This window comes from Alligator mississippiensis, chromosome 4 (assembly GCF_030867095.1).
Source record: "Alligator mississippiensis isolate rAllMis1 chromosome 4, rAllMis1, whole genome shotgun sequence".
Lineage (NCBI taxonomy): Eukaryota > Metazoa > Chordata > Crocodylia > Alligatoridae > Alligator > Alligator mississippiensis.
In genome coordinates this window covers 165,543,493-165,552,152 of record NC_081827.1, presented here as the reverse complement: position 1 = coordinate 165,552,152, position 8,660 = coordinate 165,543,493, and the positions used below count along the sequence as shown (strand labels likewise).

Below are 8,660 nucleotides of genomic sequence, written 5' to 3'. Positions count from 1 at the left end.
TTATTTTATTTTATTTAATCGTTGGAAAGAATAGAGAACGCCCCCTTCTGAGCTGCCCCTTTCTAAAGGCATTTTGAATTTGGAGAGAAAGAGAGAGAGAGTGAGAGAGAGAGAGAGAGAGAGAGAGAGAGAGAGAGAAACACAAGGAATAAAAATGATCTGGCATTGTTAGGAATTTACTTTGATGTGTGGCCAAAAGAGACCATTCAGTCGAAGAGAAAGTTTGCTTTCCTTCTCCCATAGATATATATAGCTGTAGACTGGTTTACTGTAAACCTTTCACCCTGTGTGGGGGGGAGGAAAGGTGGGGGGAATTAAAATCAGTTGGGCTTGATAATTCTCCAGTTTTTTCGCCTTAAAACTTTCTTTCCACGTGGCCCCAATAAACGATATTTCAATCCACTGGAAACCTGAAGGCTAGCTTTTTTTTTCTTTTCTTTTTTAATAATCAGCATCATCATCATAAAAATACATTATATATATATATATATATTGCACCAAAGTAATTTTTGTTTTTTTTTTCTTCCATGTATACACTGTTCTGTTCTGATCCTCTCCGGGGGTTGACAAATTAATGGGGTGACAAGTTCACAGATAGACTTAGCACGGTCTAGATTGGGGGGTTGTGCGTGCGTGCGTGCGTGCGTGCGTGTGTGTGTGTGTGTGTGTTACAGGGAGACACCTAACATCGTACTTTCACAGTTCTGGAGGTGGGGGAGAAGAAGAAGAAGAAGAAGAAGAAGAAGAAGAAGAAGAAGAAGAAGGAACATTTAAAACCTAGAACAGAATGGGAGTGGGCTGGGGGTGGGGGTTGCTATGTGCAGTGGAGGTGGGGGAGGGGAAGGGGATTTCAGAGCCCACGGTGGCGGGGGTGTTAATTATGGAAAAACGCGTTGAGCTCCTCGTACATGGGGCCTCGCTCGTGGTGGAGATGCATATCGTAAGGCAAGATGTTCTCGGAGTGGACTCCACCGCGCATCCCCGAGGAGCCAAAGACCAAGTTGTGGCCGGAAGGGCGGGAGCTGGGGAGGGCCGAGTAGTGCATAGAGTAGTGGTAATTTTTCTCGTGATCCGGGGAAGAGTCTTGCTTGAGGGAAAAATTGCCATTTATGCACAGTGGAGGGCTCAGGGGGCCGTCGTACTCAGAGCTGTTGTAGTCTGGAGACGCGTTCCCGTACAGGGTCTCATAGGTGGCGCAGTACGCGTGTGTCCTCAGGGCATGGGAGCTGGCCATGGTGCTGGACTGACACTGCGCGCCGGACAGCCGCGAGCACTGGTAGGTGTAAGGGTGCATGGCAAAGGAAGAGTTGGGCCCATGGTACCTCCCGGCCTCCTGGCCCTGCTCCGTGAGAAAATTCCGCGAGTTGAGCTGGAGGCAGCCGGCCACCAAGTTGGTGGTGGGTTGGGACAAGCCTTTGCACAAAGTCTGCACGTAGGAGACCAGGTCGGGCCGCTTGCCCGAGCGCAGGATCTCGGAGAGAGCCCAGATGTAGTTCTTAGCCAGCCGGAGCGTCTCGATTTTGGACAGTTTTTGAGTCTTGGAGTAGCAGGGCACGACCTTGCGCAGGTTGTCCAGCGCCGCGTTCAGGTCGTGCATGCGGTTGCGCTCCCGCGCGTTGGCTTTTTGGCGTCGCAGTTTGGAGCGCTCCAGCCTGGCCTTGGTCATCTTGCGCTTTTTAGGCCCGCGTTTCTTGGGCCGATCGCCTTCGGCCTCCTCCAGGCCTTCCTCTTCCTCTTCCTCCTCCTCCTCGTCGCCTCCTATGTCGCCTTCCTCTTTGTTTTCGCCCAGGGACCCCTCCGTCTGCTCCTCCTGGAGGGGGCAGCTTTTACCTTTGCGCTCCTCTTTCTCGGGCCTCTCATCGTCTTCGCAGTCGTCGGCCCAACTGGAGAATTTCTGCACCTCGGGGATCAAGCTGGGCTCGCTGAACAGTCTCGTCAACATGATGGCTGGAGAGGGGGAGCGGGGGTGGGGGAGGGGAGGGAAGCAAAAGGCAGAAGTATGATCCCCCTTTTCTCTCTCTCTCTCTTTTTTAATTTTTTTTTTTTTTTGGCCCACCCTCCGCACTTCTCCCCTCCCCGCCCCTGGTCCTGGCTACAGGCAGCTCCATCTCCCTCCCCAGTTTCCAGGAGCCTGGGACGCGCCGGTCTGGTACCCGCGCCCGCACCCGCTCGCTCCTTATTGCTCTGCGCGATCAAATGATGAGGAAATTAAATTTGGGGAAGGAGGAGGGAAAAAAGACAGACATTGTCACAAGTGGGCCGGGGTGGGGGGAAGCCTGCGGCGATCGCCGTCCGGGCGGATCTCTCCGCCCGAGGCCCCGATCCCAACCTACCCTGGCTCCGAAACGGCCTGCCCCGCCCCGCCCGGCTCCTTCGCCCAAACCAGCGATCGGGTCTTTTCCTTTTTGAATGAGAGGCGCCCCCGCCCCCCAGCCCCAGCCCCAGCCCCCGGGCGCTTTGTGCGGGGAGGCAGCGGGGGGAGGGGGTGGCGGAGGGCACGACGCGGGGCAGAACGGGGAAGAGATTGTTTTTTTCCTCGTAAAACCAATCGAGTCGTTTAAAAGTGTGATTAAAATTAATTGGCTTTCCCATCGCCTCCTGACGGGGCCCGTGTCGCCGCGCCTGGCAGCACTGGCAGGTCGGGGAGCATTGGTTATCGGCTCCCTACATCTTTCCGCGGGTTTGTTTTTTCTTTGGTGGGGGGCAGAGGGCGATGGTGGAGCGGGGTTTCCTGCCCCTCGTGTCCCATCTATGGGGGTGAGTTTCAGCACCCGGCGCCCAGCTCGGTGCCTGGTCAGGTTCATCTCTCGCCTTCACGCGCCGGGGGAGACTTCACCGCGCAGCCTGCGCCTCTCCCCCGCTCTCAGTTTCGGAGCCTTTCCCTCGCGGCCCAAGCCATGCTCAAAGACGCTTTCAGCTTTTCAACTTTTCCTTCCGGGAGGCTAAAACCAGATCCGATTTCCCTCCCTTCCCACCCCTAGCCCCTTCCCGCACCTTGAGACAGGAGATCAGCTCTGGAGGAGAAGGAATAACTTTGCCGTCTCCCCCCAGAGCATGAGGATCGGCCCCAGCTGCTCCCCAGGCTGGCATTTCCTGACCTTCCTTTTTTCCTCACACCCCACATATTCCCCCTCTCTAGCTGTTATGCAGCGAGACGTAATTCACACTCCAGCTGCGGTTTAAGATCAAGCCCCCTCCAAGGCTGGCACTAAAAATAAAATCAATATAAATACATCCGCTTCACAGGGTTTTTTCCCCCACCCCTTAAAAAAAACACAAATGAATTAAAAATATCCACCCCACCCCCCCTGGATCGCGGCCATTCCAGGTACAGGAACGTGCTTCTTAAAACTACTGACTTTGCATCCTGGTCAGATTTACCTCCGGCTACAACGAGCAGAGACATCTCGGCGTATTTTTGCAAGATAATCTCCCTGCGAGAATCTTTAACTGGAGCGCGGCGACTGAATAGCGGGGTATCCTGTCAATTTCCTTAGCTCTTGTCTTTGTGTGTGTGTGTGTGTGTGTGTGTGTGTAAGTGTGTTTGTAAGTGAGTGTGTGTGTGTGCGCGCGCGATTAAAAAAAAACCCGCAAAAATTAAAGCTCGAGTCTTCTGATTTTTAAGCCGTATCCCCCCATTTTTTCCTTAAAAAAAAAATCTTAGGCTCATCTTTGTTTCACCCTAAATGTGTAAATAAATAGATCTATTCCTCCCACCCCCTCCCTTAATGGGATCACAGCTGGAAGAGAGTTTATTCGCTATATTTTAAATTTGAGAGCTATTATCCTCGATCGGGAAGATATAGGTAGCTTCGGCCCCCGGAAAAAAAAAAAAAACAGAAAAAAGCCGAACTTAAAAAAAAATAATACGCCCGTTGTGGAGGAGAGAGGGGGAAAAATCAACATGGAAGTTGCTTTTTATCCATTCAAGTTTCTATTCCCCCACCCCCCCACCCCCCTGCACTTCTTACATAACTTACCTTCAAAGCTAACTGGAGGAATTCTTATTTCATTGTTCGCAGCATCTTCTGGGAGTAAGGCAATGCTCCTTAAGGTGCTACAGCCTCCTTCAGTGTGCTATCCAAAAGGAGGAGAGTGTGGCATCTCCAAGCAAAGGGGTACCAGCTCTGATGCCAATGCCATATGGTTGGCACGTCATCCGCAGGAGCTATCACATGAGAGCCAGTGATTGACATGCGCCTGCATTCAGGGAGATTTGTCTCTCAGGGGAAGGAGGACTCGCCATCTGTCACTCTGTACTCAAAAAAAAAAAAAAAAAACCCACAAAAAACCCCCCTCAACTCTAAATCTACAGATCTGCCTATTCGCTGCAAAATGAGACTCCTGACAAGATGAACAAGATAGCTGCGCTCAGGCTGAACAATGGAACACAGGGATCGGGGGCAAGTCAGGCTGGGAGAGAGACAGACAGCGCAGCACTACCTCGGAATGTGTGTGCATGGGGAGGGGGCAGGATTGTGGCTGCACTGGTTGGGGGGAGTGGGGAGTCACAGAGGGACCCTGATCTGGCTCAGGCATCTGTGCTCACTCTGCGAAAATAATAAGCTCCCAGCCCTCACCCACCAGCAGAAAATAGATTGGGTGGGGGGGTCGGGGGGTGGAAGCAATGGCTCCATCGTGGGGCAGCGGGGGAGGGTCCTGCTCTCATGTCACACCTAGGCAGTCCAAGCCAGAGCCAGGTGCTAGGCAAGGTGCAGGGCGGGGGCTCTCTCTTCTGCTGTAGCCAGTCTCCACAGAAGCTAAAACCGGCTGGTGGGTGGGGAGGGGTAAAACCGAGGAGTGTCCCCCACCAGCTGTGCAGGTTTAGGGGCTGGGGGAATGCATGGGCATTTGCCCATACTGTGTTCAGCCACTGCCTGCCCCCATGTTGATACACACATACATCTCAGATCCAAGAGCACACAGCTGTACCCTTCTCTCTGACACCCACCCTGACCTCTCACTTCTGCTCCCACCACACCTCTGAGCCACACATGCCTTATGCCCTCTCCTCCACACCCTGGATATGCACAACCCCAGCCCTTTCTCTGTCTCACATATGCAAACACGCATATTTCTGTCACACATAAATACACCCCCTGTCTCTCATGTGCAAACACCCCCCCACCTCTCACACATGCACACACCACTACACAACTGCAACTCACATCTACCTCTCCCCTATACTCACATGAACAAGTAAATACCCCCCTTTCTCTCTCATACACCCCCTTTCACATGCATAAACACACACAAACACACCCCGCTCTTGTACCCAAACACATCCCATCCCTGTCCCTTTCTTTCACACACCTTCTCATACATATGACTGATCTCACAAGCTAGAAGCATGGTCCTATTCATTTGGACTTTCTCCCTAAGCACCCACATCCCATCAAGAGTGGAGAACAACATGCGGTCCTGCATTTAAAAGAGAGGGGCCCTCATCTACGTCAGCCATGATTCCCTTCCAGGCACTGCTGTCCCTGATCCCTGAGCCCTCCCAGCTTTTGCCCAGAATACATGCCACGTCGCCTTCCTCAGCCCTGCCACGGAGTCATGCTTGCCGGCTCAGGCGCCTGCTGCTGAAATTTCAATGGTGTTTGCAAACTTGCAGCGGGTAATAGCAGGGTAATGGTGGATGCCCACAATGGGGCATCATTAACGCGTATCTCAATCCATCCCCATTCTTTTCAGCTGAACACCAGCCATTAATCAAACGTCCCCTGGGCCTGTTTTTTCTCCCCCTCTCTTTAAACAAAAGTGACCCACTAATAAGCCTCTCTGGGTTATCGATAGGAATTAAACTGCATGTTAAGGAGGACTGTGCTCCTGTGTTTGGAAGTTTCATATAGAGATAGTGATATTAAAGTTAGCTTGGCTGGGGTGTGGCTTCCTGCCTAGGCCATTCCCCAAACAAAGCCTGTGTGAAAAAAGAGCAGAAGCTGAATGAAGCTGATCATATCCAGTTGCTTTCTTGGTGCTTTCACCGGTGCCTGTTGGGATGTGGTTCAAATCAGCCCTTCTTCGTCACTGTCCTTCCCTCACTCTGGAGAGATCCTAGGGCCTGGCCAAGAGACATCATTGGAATGAGGCCAGAGGAGAGCAACAGAAGTGATTAGAGATGTAGAAGACAGGTGGGGAGGTGGGGAGACTGGGGTGATTTCATCTGGAGAAGCCTGAGGGGGGGCTTGATAACAGTCAAAGGGTTGTTATAAAGAGGATAGTGAGCAGCTCTCTCTCTGTTCCCAGGGGACAGGGCAAGTGATGAGCTTAAACTGGAACAAGGGAGATTTAGATTGGATTCTAGGAGGAACCCACTAACAAGGATGATGGTTCAGCACTCGACCAGATTCCCTAGAGAGGTGGTGGAGTCTCTGTCACTGGAAGTTTTGAGTGCAGGTTAAATAGACATTGAGCTGGGATGGTTTGGACAGGGCTGATCCTGCCTTGAAGAGGAAGGCCCCTAGGTCATCTCTCTGATGTGATTCAAAAGCCCCCTGGCTTAATCACTCAAGTCCTCCTGAGGTATTCTGGTGCTCAGACTGGTCTCTCAGATACTGGCACTGAGCCAGTAATGACAACATGGCACCCTGGTCCCCACTTTTTGCTCATATCTGGGGTTTATCCCCAACATTTCAAAGACCTCACTCCTTTGTCCCAGAAATGGCAGAATCTCACATACGATGCTCACACAGTCTTCTCTCAGCATTGGTGGCTGCCATGAGACCCATGGTGGATCCAAACTGATTACCTCACAGGGCCAGGGTCCAGTTCCCAGTGGGTCCCAAGGGCATCCATGAAATACCAAGTAGACGTGGGAGAAGAAGGACCTATCCTGATTACATATCTGTGTGCACCCATGTGCACACATGGACACACCATAGCTCGGTGAGCTTGGAGGAACCTGAGTGCCCTTATGGCAGTTATGCTGCTGGCATTTGCACAAGTCAAAAACTGCAGGATTCGAGTGATGTTACCTGGGACTTGCCAGCTTCAGTACTGGATGAAAACATTCTTGAGCAATTTTATTAGCTGGCTGGTTCCTAATCACCTTTTCCTTCTGCTCCAGGCTACAAGGGCACTTCCATCCATTTCTTTAGAGAGATGTACCCGCTCAGGTCCCCTGTCCTCTTCCACCTTCTCTGTTTATTTCCATGGTCCCATTTGTTCCTTGCTTGCCTCACATAGTGCTCATGAAGCACAGATCTATTGGGCTTTCTGTTCTCCTGCCCACCCTTTCCAGACTCCAGGATGGCTGAGTGTTTGGGAACTGCTCAGTCCCCTTCAGCTCCATTGCTCCTATGCTTCAGATTGGAATTGATTTTCATCATCTTAATGTGTTCAGATCCAAAATGTGTATCTTGGCCCATCTGAGAACTCCAACTGGTGCTAGCCACTGAGGGCAGGGACAGAGCAGCTTGCAGGAGCATTCAATGTAGCAGCATCCAAGGCAATAACTGGAGTAGGCTACCTCTCTTGCTCTGTGCTGTGGAATTAACCAGCTCTTCTAGACTGTCACCAGAGGCCATGGCAGGAGCCACATGTGGGAGATGGGAAAGACTTCATGGAGTCCTGTGTTCCACTGAGTCACCCCATCCACCTGAAAGGCAGGAATACAGCAAGGACAGTGCTTTGTTCCATGCACTACGATTTCCACACCACAATGGGGTGATGCTTCCTACCCAGTCTGCATAGGGAATGGTGCATGGAAAAGGTCCCTGCATCTGCAGTGAGACCCTTGGTGCTGTGGTCTGGGGTGGCTACTCCCTTTACTAAGGGCAGTGGGGATGAAATCAGTCTCCTTTCTGTCAGGGGTGATGTGAATATCTGTCTGTCTTGGTCTCTTCTTCACCCCCTCCATGGTGGACTAGGCCAGGAGCCACTGGGGGAGTCTCAGGTCCAGATTCCACACTGGGATATACAGTGGTTCTGCTTGGCCAGAGAGTGGATGGCAGGACCTTGTGACCCCCACCCTCATCTGGCTCACATTTACCCAGCACATCCAAACCTGCCGCCAGCTTGAATGAATTGACCCTCATCCCACTTCTGTCCCTCATTGTACAGATGGAGAAACTGAGCAAGGCAGAGACTCACCTTCAATTACTTAGTGAATCAGTGGCAGGGGCAGTGACAGAGCCCAGCAGCCCAGACTCTCAGGCCTCCATGTAGTATAACTGCTCTTCCTCCTGCACATGGCAGACACTAAGAGAGATCAGACTGCTAGTCTGGGCTCTGTAACAGCCCAGCTGGATGCCCCTGGGCAAGTCAATTCTGTGCTCTGTGCCTCAGTTTCCCCATCTGTGCAGTGTTTGTCTTGTTTACCTCGAGTGCAGGCTTGCTGGGGCAGGGACCATCCCTCAGGAAACCTCCAGGTAGACAAAGGTTCTGTAAAAGAAGGGAGTCCTCTGCTGGCATCGGTAGGTGAGCACAAGGAGACCTGACTATAGGTGCCAGGCCTCATTTATATGTCATTTTCATATTGTTTAATTGCATGCCTGTTGTGTGACAACTTGAGACAATTGTCTGAAGGTGCCATGAAGGTTTGGGGTGGATAAATTGCTATGAGGCATGGCTGGAAATGGGCATGTAACTGAACTGTACTCCATGTGCTAATGGAAGGGGTCACCTTAACCTCTGCTGGTATGTTGGAGTGAAGG

The 8,660-nt window shown here is 51.8% G+C and overlaps 1 protein-coding gene across 1 annotated transcript; it reads right to left on the bottom strand.

Annotated features, from left to right (window-relative positions):
* Positions 1-817: 817 nt before the first annotated feature.
* NEUROD2 (neuronal differentiation 2) lies at positions 818-1,942 on the bottom strand. The gene has a single exon (XM_006274974.3). The coding sequence runs from the start codon at positions 1,940-1,942 to the stop codon at positions 875-877; it is 1,068 nt and encodes a 355-aa protein (XP_006275036.1). The 3' UTR covers positions 818-874.
* Between the last annotated feature and the right edge of the window lie 6,718 nt (positions 1,943-8,660).

Coding starts and splice junctions, on each gene's coding strand:
- NEUROD2 (XM_006274974.3), bottom strand. CDS start 1,942: ATGTTGACGAGACTGTTCAGCGAGCCCAGCTTGATCCCCGAGGTGCAG.